Source organism: Lissotriton helveticus, chromosome 1_1 (assembly GCF_964261635.1).
Source record: "Lissotriton helveticus chromosome 1_1, aLisHel1.1, whole genome shotgun sequence".
Taxonomy (NCBI): domain Eukaryota; kingdom Metazoa; phylum Chordata; class Amphibia; order Caudata; family Salamandridae; genus Lissotriton; species Lissotriton helveticus.
In genome coordinates, this window is record NC_136057.1 from 233,286,010 (window position 1) to 233,305,099 (window position 19,090).

The following is a 19,090-nucleotide window of genomic DNA, read 5'->3' on the forward strand; positions in this document are numbered from 1 at the left end:
TTCAGTTTGCAGACAAACTTAAAGTAATGTATATGTAAGTTTGTAAAGTCCGTTAAAGAAGTAGGACGAAATCCTAGTTCCTTGCTTAATATTTTTATTTGTTCAATACTGATGCCATCGTTAGACAGGTTGACAACAGAAACATCATCATTTTGCATATCAGAACTTAGCATAATCAATCTATCCATTAATGTTTCTTATTCCACCTTCTGCCTGCATTTACGGTTACTTTTTTAGCGTTACTTAGGGGGTACGCTACAATTACTTAAACACACATGTCTTTGCTTGGAGCCATGCCTCGTCCGCCTTCATCACCTACAGAGTGCTATACATGTATTTATTCGAATTTTAATTTTATGAGGTGAAACTGACTCTGTCCTACATGGTGCAAACAGTCTATCAGTATTTCATGCTCAGTGCTCCATGGTATATTTTCAGTTGTTACAGTAACTTGTGACTACCCCATAGGCATACCGTGCACCTCAATGCAATTTTGAGAAGCAGTGTTTGACTACTTTGGTTCAAGGTATACTGGCACTTTATTTGCCTAGATGACACCTCCCTAAATGTGTGCGGCAACACAGTCTTAGTTTCTCTTTGCTCTTCCTGTTTACAGATACTATGTGCGTCTAGTATCACCTAGTAATGAGGAGTGCCCAGTTGTTTGAGGTGCTTGACCACCAGACCCTAGGTTGACAGAAGATCCAGGCTACCGGAGTTCCTTTAAGGAAGTGTATCATACACCACTTTTAAATGATGCAGGTGAGGAACTATTTGTTGAATTTATATGACTTAGGACACCAGGCGGCATATTTACTAGAAACTGGCAGAGCGCGGTGTTATGCCAAAATTGGTAAAGCCGTGCTCTGTTGTTTTCAAAACACTGGGATGCGCTGTATTTACAAGAATGCGCCGCACCCCTATGTTTCCCCTTGTGCTGGCGCCAAAAAAGCCGGCTAGCGCCAGCACAGGCACACTTACCCCATGTTGCAAGGGTGCCTGCTCTGCAGGGGCGATTGTTTATGTGCAGGAAGGGGCATCTTCCTGCACATAAACAATTCTTACAGGCGATTAGCTATTTCTATTTGGGCTGCAGAATGCAGCACACATGGAAAGAGCAAAAAATGAGGACAAATGGAAAATTTCTCCTTGTATTGCCTGCTTAAGACCAGGTATTCCCTGGTGATATTTTTGGCGCTGCCCCATACCTTGCAAATATGGGGCAGCATCAAAAAGCAATGGGTGTTGCAACGGAACGCCTACTGCAACATACATTGCACACCCCTTTCATGCTAAGTGCTGCACGAATAGTGGCAGCATTCACAAAGTGGTGTGGATGCTCTCAGGTGTGTTGTATGGGTCTTAAATACCACCGCTAATATCCTATAATGAGGTGTAGCATAAGTTGCCTATCCCTCCTTACATTATTTACAACTTAATTGTGCATAAATCTTACAGTAGATGATTTTTCTTCATTTGCTTATGAACTGACTGCTACATGAACTATGAAATTCTCAGTATACATTAGGTACATACCTTACAGGCCGATGGTGGTGTCTCAGGTTTCTCGTATCTCTTATGGGTGTGACTCCTGGCTCCGTGTTCACTATATGAACAGGGACATCCTATCAAACTATCTATACTCTTTACACTGCAGCCACAGCATGAATTCTTAATCACTACTTATTATCCTCCTCGATGGTAGTGAGTGAAACTCTTCTTCACATTCTTATAATGTTTTCTTCCTCCCCCGCGGGTGTTTTGCCATCCCTCAGCCCTTAATATTGCATTTTAACCCTATCAGGTTGATGTGTGTTTTCTGAGTTGTCAACACAATTCACAATAATGGTGGCCTTTCTGTCTATACTTCACAGCCTTGAAAAAGTCTTGTAGACGAAACATGTGTTGGCTTCCCTTTGGAGATGTGTTATATGCAATACAAAGAATTAGAGAAGAATAAAGTCAAGGATACTTATAAAAAGTAAAACTTTACCGACCCAGTACTATTGACATAGAGTAACGTGTTGGGACTCTTTTGTGTGCTCTGGTGCCATTCTTTTCTTTTCCTGGGACTTGCTCCAGGATGGATTTTCCCTCCGCAGTGATAGGGTGCAGATACCAAGGGAGGACTACCATTGGGACAGTCCTCTACTGCTTTACGATATTTCCTCTTACTTCAACCACATGTCTGATGTGTGAACTCTATAACATGAGCCACCATTTTGTTTTAAGGACTAATATTATGAAGGGTCAACTATGAGAATCTAAATGATGATAAAGGATTTGTAACACATATTTGTAGTTACCTTTTTCATGTTCTTACTATGATTATCAACACGGTAAACATTGTTTACCACAAATCCTTTTCGACGCAGGCAATTACAATGATTTAGTTACAATCACTGTGTTTTAAAGACGCATACTATTACTCGACAAGTCGGAACAATGACTTGCGGAGGAGGTAGAAGGTGTTGGATTTAAAATCCCAAACCTTCCCTACTGTTGCAGATACTGTAGTTGGAATATTAAATCAAACTATTCCAACATCCAGCGCCCCCACTAGAGCAAGTCGTTGTTACGACTTGTAGGGTAATGGTGTGCGTTGTTACAACGTGGTCGTTGTAGCAACCACGTTGTAATTGCATGCAGAGAAAAAGCAAGAACAATAAAGTGGCATGTTCTATCAACACACACAATTAAAAAAAGAAAGGTTATACTAAAAATATCTGTCTGTTGGACATGAAGGGGATTAACAAAGACCACAAAGCTTTTTTCATGGAAGAGTTAAATAGACTGATGCAGCTGTCACGTTCAACAGGGGTGTTTGTGACCGCCTTCTAATCAGCTACATAGTACAGATGATCAAAAGCTTCTGGAGGCCTTCAAGTCCACATGCAGTTTCACGCAGGTGCAGATTAAAAAGGTTGACAGTAGCTGCAGTTCTTGTTATCCCCTTTAGCTTCAGGGGAAATAACTTGCGGTAAGTGATATGACCAAGCAGCATTTCCCAATGGACTCAAGAAAAACTTTTTGCAGAAAAGGAAACCACATACTCAGTTGTTTTCCACAAGTATGACAAAGCATTTTGAAATCCTCTGTAGCCAAGTTGCCACAAGTTTTTACCCACTTCCTGTTTGCTAAATTAAGTTCAAACAAAACATTTGTACTCTTTTCAGCAAGATAAAAAGAATCCTTAGAGGTATTGTCCTCTTTCTATATGTGCTGCTGAATGCAGCACAAGTAGAAAGAGGAAATAACAAGGAGAACTTAAGATATTTCTCCTTGTTACACTTCTGTTGGGAACAATTTCAGCGCAATCTCAGGTTTGCCAACCTTAGTATAGGATCAAAATCGATGGGTTGATGCATGGGAACACCATAAACACACAAGGTAAGAACTTTGAGCTCTGAAGGAGTTATCTGTGTTTTGGACCAGAGATGAGCAACATGGAAGTGGACTGCAGACTTACAGACAGCGATTTTGCAGCATCTAGAACATATTGGCTCAGGCTCCTCTTGATGTTAACAATAAACAAGAAAAGAAAATACACCATGGGGTAATCTTGGTGACAAATTGCTTGTAGTGGAGGTAACTTCTTCAGTGGGTAATGCATTGAATATCTTGTGATTCGAGAAATAGTATGTTTTATGTGTATTTAATGTAATAACATTTCACCATATCTTAGCCTTTTGTTCACAGCTTCTTATTCGCGATGGCGGCGCCACCTGGGAATGGCATGTATGTGGTGACCCAATATATCCCCAATCCTAACTTCAACCCTGCTCAGCAGGGGGTGAGTCCTTATCAGGGGCCTTATTTTCTAAAGAGGTTCATTGAAGGAGAGCCAAAGACACTTGGAGTAAGTACAGGGGCTCTTGAAATATGTATGTCTTCCTCTACCATGGAGAGTTCTAAAATTATTTAATAACACATCTAACACAGTTATGGAAATTGCTCCTTAGGATTTTCGTCCAGGCAGGCGCCCAAAATTTCACACAAAATATCATTCAAATCCATAACTCTTTATGAAGGGGATAGCTAGAGCAGGCTTAAATGTTATAATAGAAATCCAGGTATTAATGTTGATGTGATTTTCACAGTAAGATTCTCATTACCAATCCCCGGATTTAGGTACAGGGATACTGCTGGGCCTGGGAATATCAGGCCAAGTTCCTTATATTTTTTCCCCTCTCTCGGCCATAATCGGGCAAGGATGCTGGTGGACCAAGGTGGCAAATGTAAGGCCAGCCAATGGGTTGTTGCACAATAGAACAAAGGAGTTAAGAATGTCTGTTAACCAAAGGATGAAGTGAAGTTTGTGGCATTCAGGTTACAATAGTAGCATACAGGACCAAGCACTGATCTTGATCGAAGGACAGAAGGTGAGCCTTGAAAGAAAGGGGTAGGAAGGGCCTTTGAAAACAAAACATCAGAAGCAAGTATAAATCGGTTCATGAGTTAAAGTGATGAGTCTATGTTCTTGGTGGTCTTGTTATTGTCGCATGGGTACATTTTGCTAAAATGAAATGTCATAGGTGATGTGTGAAAATGCAAAGGCTGAAGTCCTTGAAACATTTAAGCACCAAGGGTTGGCGCATACCAAGGTTACAATTGTAGAGGCATCAAACAGTTGTACTAGGCAAGTGAACGCAAAGGGCTTTATCTAAAATAGGTCATCAATCCCGCATTTCAGTAGTCATTTCAACTTTTTAAAGCAGATCAAGTCTACTGGTGGTTTTCCCACTTACAGGGTCAATTTGATAGCACACATTTCTCAGCCCATCTATACAGTCACCATAGACTATCATTCCAATGGACTAAGGCGCTAATTACGACTGTTACAACACTTTTCAATATAGGCGTAACTCCTCTTACTGCACATACTGAAATTATGAGGTTTGCCATCTAAACCACATTGCCGGATAAAAATCAGTAGGTCAAATCTGCCAGTATTTATTGCGAGAAAACGTCAGGTAGATCCAAGGATATGTGGATTTTAGTGCAGCAAGCACCACAATGTTCATGATTTCTCATGTATGTTAAGATGAATGTGAGAGGGATGAAAGCAAACAAACGTATCACAATAAATAAACAGAACAAATAGGAAAGAAAAAGGAAATCTGTGAAGTCATTAAACGTTGAAAATAATGAGCAGCAGTGCAAATCAAGAGAGTCTACAGGGGGGATAATAATGTACATAATAATGTACACATTCATGTAAAGTTTTGCAAGTAAAAGTTGATGAAAGAGTGTCTGTGAAGAAAAGATATATTAAAAGCAAGGTACTTTGTGTGGTGAAGCAATAAAGTATCTGACGTCACCAGCATTGACCGCCAAGATAAGTATTAATTGCAAATAGTGTTGAAGTTTAGATTCAGCAGTGCCTGGACTAATTAGAAGGTAATTTAGTTGGTGAAAGATGCTATAGATCAGTATATGCTGAAATGAATCCTTGTTTCTCACTTCTCCTGCTTATAACTTATTCATTTCATTAATTCTTTGCTGTAGGCAATTCAGATTGTGATCGGTATCCTGCAGATCTGCCTGGGAGCCTTCCTGTGTGTCATTCCCTTAACAAGGGGTTCAATCATTGTTTTTAGTGGAGTACCATTCTGGGCATCTATCTTTGTAAGTATGCATTTTCTAAATAAAGACACAAATTCTGGGTGCAATAAAAAACGTTTCATAACTTATTTTGCAGCATTGTCTGTGGGAAATACCTTGCGTCATGGGTGAGGGGCATGAGCCACGAGGATAGCTTGCACCCCGAACTCAGGGTGGATAACATTGGTAACTTCACTCAACTCATCTAGGGATAAATAGGACCAGCTTGGGCACCAGACCAAATGCACTTAGATAAGGATTGTGTTGCTTGTTTCATCGTATGCTTGTCCTAAGGGACCAGCATGAAATTCACTGCTGGACCTGGCCCTCCCTGCAGGCCCCCCCAAGCATTTTGCCTTTTAGCCTCCACTTTTTGCTGATCTTGTTTTTGTTGACCTTATGACTCTGTGCACTTTACCACTGCTAACCAGTGCTAAAGTGCTAGTGCTCTCTCCCTAAATGTGGTTTTCATTACTGTGAGGCCTAGGATTCGGACAAGATATGAAAAAAAAATCGAGATGCAAAAATATCGAGTTGTAAATATCGCAATGAACAAATATCATGTGCAAAAATATAGTTGCCAAGAATATCGATTTTAAGGTAAGTAATATCGATGTTAAAAAGAACTATGTTGTTGATATCGATGATAAAAATAGCTGTCGTTAATATTGCTTACACAAATATCATTGTTAATAATATAGGTATTAAATTATTTTTATGGATTCTAGTATATCTTTGAATTGTATATGTTATAAATTAGTTAGTTTAGTATACATATTGTTAATGTTTTTTAATATAATCTGTACATTTTTAGTTGTTTTTAAATGTTATTTAATAGTTTATTGTTATTTTTAGTGCCCTAGAGGGTTGTGTGGTTTATAGTGTTACAGGGTGGGAAGTAAATTAATAATCAAAAATTATTTATTTAATTATATTAATTGTGCAATATTTTTTTTTAACTTCGATTTAGGTGTGGGTTTTGGGGTTGGTAGGCGAATAAGGTGGGAAGTATTTTAATTATACTTAATAATTAATTAATTTTTTATTCTTATTACTTATTTATTTGATACTTATGTGAATTGCGTAAGTAATTTTATTTTGATGTGGATTGTGGTTTTTGTAGGGGTCAAGGATGTGAAGGAAATTATTTATAATAATTAGTGTTTATTAATAATTATTTAATTGATAAATATGTAAATTGTGTAATTAGGATATTTTTTAAGTTATATATTAGGTGCGGGTTGTTGTGTTTGTACGTGTAAAGGATGGGAAGTTAATTAATTATAATTCATTTATTATGAGTTAATTGTTATTAATTGTTTAATTGGTCATTAATTATGTAAACCATGGAAATAAGATATAGTTCATGTATATATTAGGGGCGTACTGTTGCCTTTGTAGGAATAGAGTAGGAAGTTAATTAAATATATGTTATTATGAATTATTTGTTTTGGGGACTACTAATTATGTACAATTGTTATTTATTAACATTTTTAAGATATATTTAGATTTTTTTTTGTTTGTAGAGTTATAGGGTATGACGGTATTTAAATTATAATTAATGTAAAAATTGTTATTTGTTTTTTTTAAGTGTGTTATTTATTTTATTATGGGTTAATTGTGTTATGCTTATTAATTGAAAATAGTATATTTGTTGGTTATGATTGTGAGAATATAGTGTTCTCTTTAAAATATATTAATATTTGTTTTATTAAAAATATTTATTAAACGTAATAAATATGTAATTTTATTTTTATTTTTTTATATATATATATATTTAAATATTTATATTACTTGTTATTCAATGTAGTTGTTAAAATCTTTTATTTGTTTGAAGTAAACTACACTCTTTCTACTGTTGCACAAACTGGAGTGGGAATAGTCATTTTTACCCCTCTGCAATCCAACGCTTTCTCAATCAATCAATTATTTGTAAAGCGCACTACATACCCGCGAGGGTCTCAAGGCGCTGGGGTGGAGGGACCGCTACTGATTGAACAGCCAGGTCTTGAGTATCCTCCTGAAGGTCAGCAGGTCTTGGGTCTGTCGTAGGCTCAGTGGGAGGGTGTTCCTTGTCTTGGGGGCGAGGTGGGAGAAGGATCTCCCACCGGTGGTTGTCCTTCAGATGTGCGGGACGGTGGCGAGTGAGAGGTCGGAGGAGCATAGCTGGTGGTTGGGATGTAGAAGGAGAGCCATCTGTTGAGGTAGGCTGGGCCGGTCCTGTGGAGTGCCTTGTGTGCGTGGGTGAGGAGCTTGAAGGATATCCTCTTGTTGACGGGAGCCAGTGCAGGTTTCTCAGGTGGGGGTGATGTGGCCATGGCGTGGTACGTTGAGGATCAGTCATGCCGAGGCGTTTTGGATGCATTGTAGTCGTTTGATGAGCTTGGTCAGGGCTCCCGCGTAGAGGGCATTTCCGTAGTCGAGTCTGCTGCTGACGAGGGCCTGGGTGACTGTCTTTCTTGTATCTGTCAGGATCCATCTGTAGATATTGCGGAGCATGCGGAGGGTGTTGAAGCAGGAGGAGGAGACGGCATTGACTTGTTTGGTCATTGAGAGAGTTGAGTGGAGGATGATTCCCAGGTTGCGTGCGTGGTCGGTTGGTGTCGGGGCTGCCACCAGTGCCGTCGGCCACCAGGGGTCGTCCCAGGCTGAAGGGTTGGAGCCGAGGATGAGGACCTCCGTCTTGTCCGCATTCAGCTTCAGATGGCTGGTCTTCATCCAGTCGGCAACGGCCTTCATTCCTTCGTGGAGGTTGGCTTTGACAGTGATGGGGTCCTTGGTGAGGGAGAGGATCAGTTGAGTGTCGTTGGCATAGGAGATTATGTTGAGGTCGTGCTGTCGGGCTACGTGTGCGAGCGGGGCCATGTAAATGTTGAACAGCGTTGGGCTGAGGGAGGATCCCTGGGGTATGCCGCAGATGATCTCGGAGGCTTTGGAACGGAAGGGGTAGAGGCAGACGCTCTTGGTTCTGCCGGAGAGGAAGGAGATGGTCCAATCTAGAGCCTTGTCTTGGATCCCTGCGGCGTGAAAGCGTATGCGTAGTGTGCTGTGGCAGACGGTGTCGAAGGCGGCAGAGAGGTCTAGAAGGATGAATGCTGCGGTCTCGATGTTGTCCAGCAGGGTCCTGATGTCGTCGGTGGCGGCGATGAGGGCAGTCTCAGTGCTGTGATTGCTGCAGAACCCTGACTGGGAAGGGTCCAGGATTATGTTTTCTTAGAGGTATCGGGTTAGCTGTCTGTTGACGGATTTCTCAATGACCTTGGTCGGGAAGGGGAGCAGAGAGATGGGCCAGAAGTTCTTGAGGTCTCTTGGGTCTGCCTTAGGTTTTTTGAAAGGGGCGTTGATCTCGGCATGTTTCCAGATCTCTGGGAAGGTCGCGGTCTCGAGGGAGAGATTGTTGACATTGTGGAGGGGCGGTGTGATGGAGCTGCTTGCTCTGTTGAAGACGTGGTGCGGGAATGGGTCTGACGGAGAGCCGGAGTGGATTGTGCGCATGGCCTTGATAGTGTCATCGATGCTCATGCTGGCCCAGGCTAGCAAGGGGTCGTGGTCAGTGGTGTGCGGAGGGTCTGTTGTGTTGCTGTCTGTTGGGGCTGTCTGGGTGTTGAAGCTGTCGTGGATGTCTGCTATCTTGCGGTGGAAGAAGGCTGCGAGTGAGTCGCACGGGGCTTGCGACGGTGGGATGTCGTTGGTGTTGGAGCTGGGTTTGGAGAATTCCTTCACGATTTTGAAGAGCTCCTTGCTATTGTGTGCGTTGTTGTCGAGGCACTCTTTGAAGGAGGTCCTCTTGGCCACCCTGATGAGTTGGTGGTGGCGTCCTTGTGTGTTGCGTGGCTGTCCGGAGTTTGTTGACTGTGCCATTTCTTCTCTAGTTTCCGGCAGGCTTGCTTGGAGGCCAGGAGTTCTGGGGTGAACCAGCTGGCCCTCTTGCTGGTGTCTCTGTGGGGGGGGGGTTCTTCAGCGGGATGAGGGTGTTGGCGCAGTCCTCGATCCAACGTCCGAGGCTGTGGGCAGCATTGTTGGTGTTGGAGGGTTCGGTGGGTGGGCTGAGAGCGAGGTTTGCGTGTAGTTGGTCTTCGGTGATTTTGCTCCAGCAGCGGCGGGGGATCTGTTGGGTGCGGTGGTGTGTGGTGCGTTTCTGGAAGGTGAAGTGGATGCAGTGGTGGTCGGTCCAAAGGAGTGCGGTGGTATGGCTGATGGAGACGTGCGGGCTTGAGGAAAAGATGGGGTCGAGCGTGTGGCCGGCGGAGTGGGTGGGCGTTGTGACGAGTTGCTTCAGTCCGAGGTTGGCGAGGTTATCGATCAGGGTTGTGGAGTTGTTGTCATTGTTGTTCTCAAGGTGAAAGTTCAGGTCTCCGAGGAGGATGTAGTCAGTGGAGGTCAGGGCGTGCGTGCTGATCAAGTCAGCGATGGAGTCGCTGAACTGGGGGCGGGGAACAGGGGGTCAGTAGATGAGGGTGCCTCTGAGGGTGGAGTTAGGGTCTCTGTGGATCTGAAATTCATGAGTTAGGCGGTGCTGAACGCGTCGTCGGTGCTAGTTGAGACCCTGATGCTGTTGTTGTGGACGATGGTGATTCCTTCTCCGACTGTGTTGGTGCGGTCTCTGCGGGTGATCTTGTAGCCATCTGGGATGGCCATGGCGATGTTGGATGTGGAGGAGTCGTTAAACCAGGTCTCTGTCAGGAAGGTGACGTCTGGGGATGTTGTGTCGAGCAGGTCCCAGAGCTCGACAGCACGCTTGCGTGGTTAGTATCTATCTTGGCGGGTGGCACGTCGGCTCTGAGGCTTGTGTAGCTGCAGTTCCGGCAGGAGAAGGGGCCGTGTGTGCATTTTGGGGCGGCTTTGAAGCAGGTGTGGCTCCATCCAGAGTTGAGAGCGTGCAGAGTGCTGGCGTCATAGTGGCGGCGGTTGTCGTGGCGGGTGCGGGGGCCAGGGGTTACGGCGCCGGGCATGGTCCAGGCACGGACGGGCGCAGACGGGCTTGCCTTAGGAGCAGCCGCACAGCGGCCAGCATATATGGTGAGGTGGGAGGGAGGAGCAGCTGGGAGGCGGGGTCAGCAAATGGGCAGTGGGCAGTCAGGGGGGTGGGGCCGCAGGGGACGCAGCGGCAACGGGCAGTGAGGGATAACAAAGGTAACAGAAGGAAAAAGGGGCACAAAATCGAGGGAAAAACGAGTGGCACGGAGGGCAGAAGGGCACAAAAAAACGAGTGGAACAGAGGGCAGAAGGGCACAAAAAATTTGTGGAACAGAAGGCAATATGGGCATAAAAACAAGGGAAAAACGAGTGGCACAGAGGGCAGAAGGGCACAAAAAAACAAGTGGAACAGAGGCTAGAAGGGCACAAAAACTAGTGGAATAGAAGGCAAAAGGGGCACAAAAACAAGGGAAAACCGAGTGGTACATAGGGCAGAAGGGCACAGAAAAACAAGTAGAACAGAGGGCAGAAGGGCACACAAAAGGAGTGGAACAGAAGGCAAAAAGGGGCACAAAAATGAGTGGCACAGAAGGCAGACGGGCACAAAAAATAAGTGGAAAAGAAGGCAAAAGGGGCACAAAAACTAGGGAAAAATGAGTGGCACAGAAGGCAAAATACAGAATACAGAAATACAGGGGCAGCTAAGAACAGAAGGCAGAACGGGCAGAGAGGCATGGGGGCAGCGAGGGGAACAGAAGGGAAAACCGGGCAGAGACACAGGGGCAGCGAGGGGTACAGAAGGAATGACCTGTCAGAGAGAGCATGGGGACAGCGAGGGGAACAGAGGGAAGAAAAAGGGTCACGGACCACGTACAGGCAGCGGGGGAAGACAGACAACAGCAGTCACAGACACAACAATGAAAATACTGGCAATACAATAAAAGCAATAAAGCGGAGGATGAACAAACCTAATTATCGCCTGCCACTGGCCGCCAGGGATGAGGCGCAGGTGGTAGCCTGCGGGTGGTGGAGGGCCTCGAACTTCCTCAGCAGCGGCAACTGGGTCAGGGACACACAGGCGGTGCTGTGCGGAGGGGGAGCGCCTACCTGGTGGGGTCAAGGTTTCTCTACTGTTGCACCGACTAGAGTGGGAATAGTGCATTTTACCCCTCAGAAATCCATCACTTTCCCTACTGTTGCACTCACTGGAGAGGGAATAGTAAATTGTTACCCCTCCTGAGTCCAACCGTGTCCCTACCTTTGCACCAATTTGAGTGGGGATAGCAAATGTTATCCCTTTGCAGTCCAACACTTTCCCTACTCTTGCACAGACTGGAGTGGGAATATTACATTTTACCTAGACAATAAAGGGATTAGAATCAGAATCAGAATGCACTTTATTGTTTAGTTAGTTTCGTTTTTGTTTTGTAAAGCTTTATTCGGTTCGTATAAAAACAACCATAAAAGCACATGAATAATAATACATCATTATACAAATTTGGACAGCATAGTACAGAGATAATCAATCAATAAAAACCACAATTAAAATATCATACTTTTTCTGGCATTAATAGATTTAAGTAGAAAAGTAGCAGTAAAAAAGCAAATATCGGGTTCCTGCATCATAAAAAGCAGCCTCATCGCTGCATCCACGTTAAAAATACCATATTTTAAAAACATAGGTTTTAAGTAAGCAATGCGATAATTCATATAAAGATTACAGATAAGGAGAAAGTGCAGTGTGCATTGTTTGGTTTGGCCATTGCAAGGGCATGGACCTATTGAGTGCTTTTTAAGATCTGGGAAAGCTACCAGGTGATGCGCCAGCCCGAACCTTAATCTGGTAAGAACATATCTATGTGAGGTTCTTGTCACCTGGCTCAAATATGTCTGGAAGTCTTCAAAAACTAGATATCTTTTATAGAACATACATGTCATTAACTGCCCGCTGTTGTACGACCGCCTCTTTGCTCTATGTGACAGAAACGTGTTTTTCAGTACTGTTTTGGGCATCTCTGCTACCGCATGGGGATCATCCAGAATATATAAATCATAAATGTCTTTAAAACTATGTACAATATACTTTAGCCAGGGTATCATAAGATAGTTATCCAATTCAAGACAATCTTTAATTCTGTTGAAAGCAGTCTCCTCTTTTCGCCAAATGGATCGCTAGAACATTAGCGGCCTTAAAGCTATCAGATCTGACAGATAGCTAATCCCAACTTCTCTGTGGATTAGTTCTGTTGGGGCGGAAGTTGGTAGGCATAGCAGTTTTTTGAGGAAATTATTTTCCTCTGTTTGTAAACTGCTATCAGAATAATGTCCCCATACCCCAGCCCCACAAAGTGCGATTGAGACGCATCTAGACTGATAAATCTGCGTCATGTCCCTAATGCGTCTATCGCCTAATTTAGCTGCAAATCTGAAGACTCCGTGGGCACTTCTAGCCATTTTTTGCCCGTACATTTATTATTTCATGCGACCACATTCTATCTCTGGCAAAAGTAATTCCTAAATACCAAAATGTATCCACTTGCTGGACTTTCTGTCCATCTATAAAAAAGGAATATGGTTTATTACGACCGCTACCACAAACCATAGTATAGGTTTTATTCTTGTTGATCTGCAACTTCCTTTTACTTATAAAATTGGCAAACCTATCTATCAACCGCTGAAGGCCAATTGGGGTCCTGGACAATAACATGGCATCATCTGCGTAAAGCAGTACATCTATCCCTCTTGCCTGGGGGCATCTGATTTTACTGATTTTAATGCTGCGTCTACCTCATTAATAAAAAGGGTAAAAAGCAGAGGGGCGAGGACTCAGCCTTGTCTGATGCCACATCTAACATTAAATGTAGGCGTACATTCCCCTCTAACCCTGTACCGAACAGAGGTTTGTAAGCTTTTATACAGCCGTGCTAAAAAATATATTATTCCCTCTGGGGCCCGAGTTCTAATAGCGTTCGCCAATAAAATTGAATGATCCACTAAATCAAACGACCTGATTAAATCTGCAAAACAAAGGTAGAGAGAACCTTGTCTGGCATAAGTATATTTCCAAATTATTAAATCTAAGTTTATGTACTGTTCAAGCGTTCCTCGCCCTTTCATGAAACCATATTGAGTATTGGCTAAAATCCTATTGGTCTCCGCCCACTCTTCTAGCCTGATTAACAGAATCCTACTCATGATTTTAACAGAGGAGTCTAGAAGGGAAATTGGACGATAATTTTTGGCATCCGATTTGTCCCCCTTCTTAAAAATAGGAATAATGATGGATTCTCCCCATGTAGGTGGGACTCCGTTACTTACAGCGGCATTAAAAACAATTGTTAATAAGGAGCCCCATACTGCTGGGACAGCTTTATAGACATCAAATGGAACCCCATCCGGTCCCTGTGCCTTTCCTCCCTTACTTGCTTTAATGCCCTGTTCCACTTCATCTAGAGTAAAGTTTAACGGTACTATTGGCCTGAGACTAGTATTGGCACTAGGAACATAACTGACTTTAAATATACCAGAGAAATGGGTTACCCAGGCCTCACTACTTACATGGGACAATAACTCTGGGACCAATTCATCTTTTAAGAATGGGGAGTTAACTGTCACCCAAAACAATTGGCAATTTGATGTCTCTGCCGCCTGCGTGAGTTTATCTCATGCCTCTTGTTGCAGCTCTTTTTTCCTCCGCTTGAGGGCCAATTTATAATCTATTCTTAATGTAACTACAAGCGTCGGGTCCCTAGGTCAATTCATTAACGCCTGCTTTAGCTGTGAGAGCAAAGTGGTGCAGGCATGGTCAAACCATCCCTTGTTAAGGATAATTTCCCCGTTGCCAAACCGTGCAAAAATGGTATCTATAGAGTAATTGATTTTAATAAAATTCCTTAAAATCAATGCAGGCTCACTATTAGTATTCAAGTTGTCATTTATCTCCACAGAAAAATCTGTTACACTATTTTTTAACACTTTGTCCGCATTCACCCCTTTCCATTTTATCCTTGTGCCATTAGGTCTATGCGGTTCAATGTTACCCACATTTCTTGTAATATTAAGAGACCTGGGTTCCCAGATTACAGTTGTTAAAATAATACAATTGTGGTCACTAAGTAAGGATTCCTCTATCCTGGGGGTCAAACATTAAGGGGTGGTATTAGAGGATACCAGAACGTGATCAATAGTTAAATTTGAATTATTACCAGTAAAAGTAGGGATCACATTACCACATCCGTCTCTTGCAGGTTGCAACAATTCCAGGTCATGATCTGCCATAATTGTATTTAATGACTCGCCATATATATTGTGGGGGAAGTGGAAATCGTCTTCTCCTGTATCTCTCTGCACCCCACAGACCCTTGATGTGGACATAGGACATATAGAAATGTTGAAATCTCCAACCAAAATGAAATCAAAAATAACATTTTCCTCTGTACTCAGCTTCTCAATCACGATCTCTAGATCCTTAATTACTTTAGACCGTGTATTATCAAAAATATTATTATAAAAATTAATTAAGAGGACATCCCGGGCATGTTTTTGATAAAGCCAGAGGATCTGCAGATATGCCCCGATATTCAAATACCTTTTCACTTCTAATGGAAGACTTGTTAAAACAAGAATTAAGAGGCCCCTTACTCTACTGGCCGCCGAACCCTGTGCTGGTAGATTATACGAGACAAACCCATCATAATTGACCAGTTCAGTACACCAAGTCTCTTGAAGACAAATAATATCATGAGAACTAAGGAAGTCCATCCAACCCAACTTTTCCCTTTTTGAAGCCAGCCCAGCTATATTCCAACGAGCTATAGATATCCCTTTAGTATTACTTATAGCTTCCGACTCTATCAGTGGGATGGTATTTCCTTCATGGGGGACCCCCTCACCTGTATTAATGTTGCTTTGACCGCCTGGATATGTACCATGCCGTGGGGTATCCCCAGTCACGGCTCCCTATCCATCTATATATTCCCCTTCTGTGACAATAGACCTATGATTAGCCGCCATATCAATTATAGGGCGGTCCATAACCTGTCAATTGTTCACATCGAGGGTACTAAGTGCTTGGAATTGTTTGGACACAGGTACCTCAAACAAGGATTGTGATGGTAAAACCCTTCTATTTAGATGATGGTCCAGAGTAGTCCCACCACAGATTTCATGCATTAGTGGGCTATAAAAAAAGCCAAGTGGGCGTAGCGTAAAACCCTGTACATAAATGGTAACGTTGCTACTCTAATCAAGGAGGTGCTAGCATAGTGGGGGGTTTTAAAATTGATAATAACACAGTCACCCCGTATACTCTTTTTGGATTGTCCTATCCAATTGACCCTTCTTCGTTGTAAGGATCTGGTCAGAACGATTCACTGGAAACCCACAATGGTGATTAAGCCAGTGCACCGTTTTATTCTTAAGCGATTCATGAGTTTCCACTTGGGTTCGATTTTAGGACCGGAACATTCATCAAAACTGCCACATACGGGGCACAATCTGGCAGTAGGTTTATTGTATTACTACGTGTTCCCTCCATAAAGATCCTCTCTCCCTTTTTCTATATCCTGAATCTTCTCCCTACTACAAATAACTTGATTACTATCCCCCCTCTTACGGCCTGCTCCCGCCAATCATTACCTGTTACCTCTGTCGATAATATTTCTACGGTTGCATTACTGGTATTTTTAGGGCATTCCACCGGTGTATCTTTTAACGGCCTAAGTAACTTATTTTGGATGGTTAACTCCCCTCCTAGCCTGGTGACTTCTCTTTTCAGTAAGTCTAATTTATCAGACAGTGGCTTAAGGTAAATGTCAATTTTAGCAGCCAATACATTAATAATCTGATCTACCTGTATACCATTTAAGGCCCCAGAATTAATGATAGCTGATTGCTCATCTATATTTTGGGCAGGGATAGATTTAGATCCGTTACCAACACTGGTTGTCCCCTGTTTAGGTTGGGGCTTCCTACAGCCCCTTTTTAGGTCTCGCTGCCAAAAGCACGCGAAAGCGCGCTCTCGCAGAGAGAACTATAGCTGTCGTCTCAGCCGACAACGAGTTGGAATGTGGATACAAGACCTGGCCGCGCGCGCAGCGTTGTCCCATAGGATAACGTTGCGCGCGTGAACTTCTGCTGCTTGCTGCATGGCAGAAAGAATCGGATCACGTTGCGCGCCTCGTGAGCAGTTCCTTTGGAATGCAGGGGGAGTCTGCAGAGGGGCGCATGGCACTGTTCACGAGGCGCGCGGCGCTGATAAGCAGGCTGGGTCTTTGTGTGAGCATTCCACGAGAGTGCATGTTCTTGTTTACATTGCTGGTCCTTTCAGATAAGTTTGGTTGTTTCTTCTTCATGCATTTGGTTCTGCTGCATGTGCTTGTTTATTCAGTGTGGGCTTGTTACACATGTGGACCGCTTTATTGAAAAAGCCTCGGCATTAAGGAAATTGCATACACCACAGCACTTTCTCCACGAGCGGGGATATTTAGTGAGCAACGCCATGCACACAAACACACCCCGCAGACGCAAGCGCACACTGCAGAACAGCCTGGAATCTGTTTTCTCGACAAAACCTGATCGTCGGTTGCTGTCCAAGGCTAAACACAGGCCGCACTGCGTCCGTTCCCCTTGTATATGCACCGGCATTAAAAAAACGCGAACGCCAACTGCCCAGGCCAGACACAAGTATTCTGGCTTTGTTGTTGCATTGCAAATCCACAGAGGAGATACGCACACAGACACAGCATTTGTTTCCTGACCATGCACTTCCCGCTCCCATCACGTTTGCAGATGTAGCTCATCCACGGGCTGAATTGCACTTGGAGACCGCTTTATTGTCCCTCCATGTTTCAACCAAATGGGTCCTTCCCCTTTGGTCTCTGTGTTTCACCCATGATCCAACTTAAGAAAACTTTATCACCACTGATCAATGGCACACACAGCGCGGTTGAGTGATGGTTAAATAATAAAAGGTGAAGGCGTTATTCTGTTCAGCATCTGCATCCCGCATGCAATAGCCCGAGTCCTGACAAAAAGGATACGAGAGAAAAAAAAATCTCCTCGTTATTGGGTGCTCCCTTCTGACTTCCGGTGTGACATGCTTTTGCAGCATAAGCAGCACAAAGCTGGTGAGACAACCCCCCTGCTTCCTACACATGGACGTACTACCCACATATATGTTTAACATACACCTGTAAAGGAGAGAATTTGACAATATGGAAGACAAGAAATGGGGAAGAGTAGTCTCATCCACTTATCCATAGATGGCACGAGGGAGGTGGGGGCTGTAAAGAGTCTTTTATATCTTCAGTATCTTCGAAGGGCAGTCCTTGATAAGAAACAGGCCTAAGTCATAAAGCCACCGTTTACCTCCTCAACATAAACATGTTAGAACAAGAATTTGCAATACAATAGGCCTCACATTGTAGAAACTTTGACCTATTGGTATTGTAAATGGCAATGCCTTTTATTATTGATGGTTTTTTAAACACATAAATAAAATGTATTATCATTTACAACGCCAATAGCTCAAAATCTCGCAACTGCGAGACCTATTGCATTGCAAATGCTTGTTACTCTAGGGGCGGGTGCCCTACTAGGAGACAAACTGGGGACATCAGTATGCTCTTCATACATCAATGTTGTGGCTACCTCAACACTAGCCTTAGCTGGTATATCACCTAGGCTAGAGGGATCACCGCACTCGGCAGGGCATACAGTCAAAGACACAAGAGGCGTAGCCGACAAGCTGCTCAAACCCAGCAAAAGTCGATGTCAACCTCAACATTGATAGTACTCACTGCTTTTACTAGGTAAGTATCAATAGTTGCACCCGCATGCTTGACAGGGGTTTTATTTCCCTTGCGCTTAGACATTTTTTAAAAACTAATTAAACTGAAAAATCACATGAACCGCAAACACAAAGCCTATGTAAAATGTATGTTACACAAATATTCAATAAAAATTCTGGAAAGCTGTAGAGAGACCTTACCCACAAAGGAGACGCTTAAATATATTAGGCAGGCCAACTACTCACTATTGTTTCAGCTTATCCTATATCACACTTTAAAGTTACAACCAAGAGAAATGGCCCAGCCCAGCCTTGGACAGTCTCGGACGGGCTCAGACGGGCCCGCCCTTGGCCCGGGCTTCGCCCGGCACGTGCCCGCACGCGTCCCGTGTAGCGGGCAATAGAGGCTGTTATATCAAGACAGAGGAAGGAGCATATTAAGCCTCAGGTGTTTACCGGTGCTGGGCTGATTTGGACTTGTAGTCCTGGGAGACCTCACGGCAGGCGGGGGGACCGGGAGCAAGCTGGCAATCTCCCACAGCTGGGCCCCCAACAGAGATCACCCCGAAGTCCCACAGACAAGGTTCAGCAGCAATACCCCTTTGAGTGTTCCTGGCTGCGAGTTGTTATCAAGGGGCAGTTCCAATGAGCCTCAGGTGTTTACCGGCGCTGGGCTGATGGGACTCGTAGTCCTGGGAGACCTCATGGCAGGCGGGGGGCGGGGAGCAAGCTGGCAATCTCCCACAGCTGGGCCCCCAACAGAGATCACCCCGAAGTCCC

General features: G+C 43.7%; 1 protein-coding gene across 3 annotated transcripts in view; it reads left to right on the forward strand.

Annotated features, from left to right (window-relative positions):
• LOC144788733 (membrane-spanning 4-domains subfamily A member 4A-like) overlaps positions 1-19,090 on the forward strand; it is a 202,561-nt gene that overhangs the window by 78,910 nt on the left and 104,561 nt on the right. The window contains exons 2-4 of one of the 3 annotated variants that reach the window (XM_078665348.1): positions 617-762; positions 3,700-3,859; positions 5,509-5,628. In XM_078665348.1, coding sequence (XP_078521474.1) covers positions 3,713-3,859; positions 5,509-5,628 — 267 coding nt within the window. In that variant the 5' untranslated portion in view covers positions 617-762; positions 3,700-3,712. Of the gene's footprint in view, positions 1-616; positions 763-3,300; positions 3,391-3,699; positions 3,860-5,508; positions 5,629-19,090 lie in introns of those variants that run through there. The other 2 variants (XM_078665350.1, XM_078665349.1) reach the window with 2 other exon arrangements.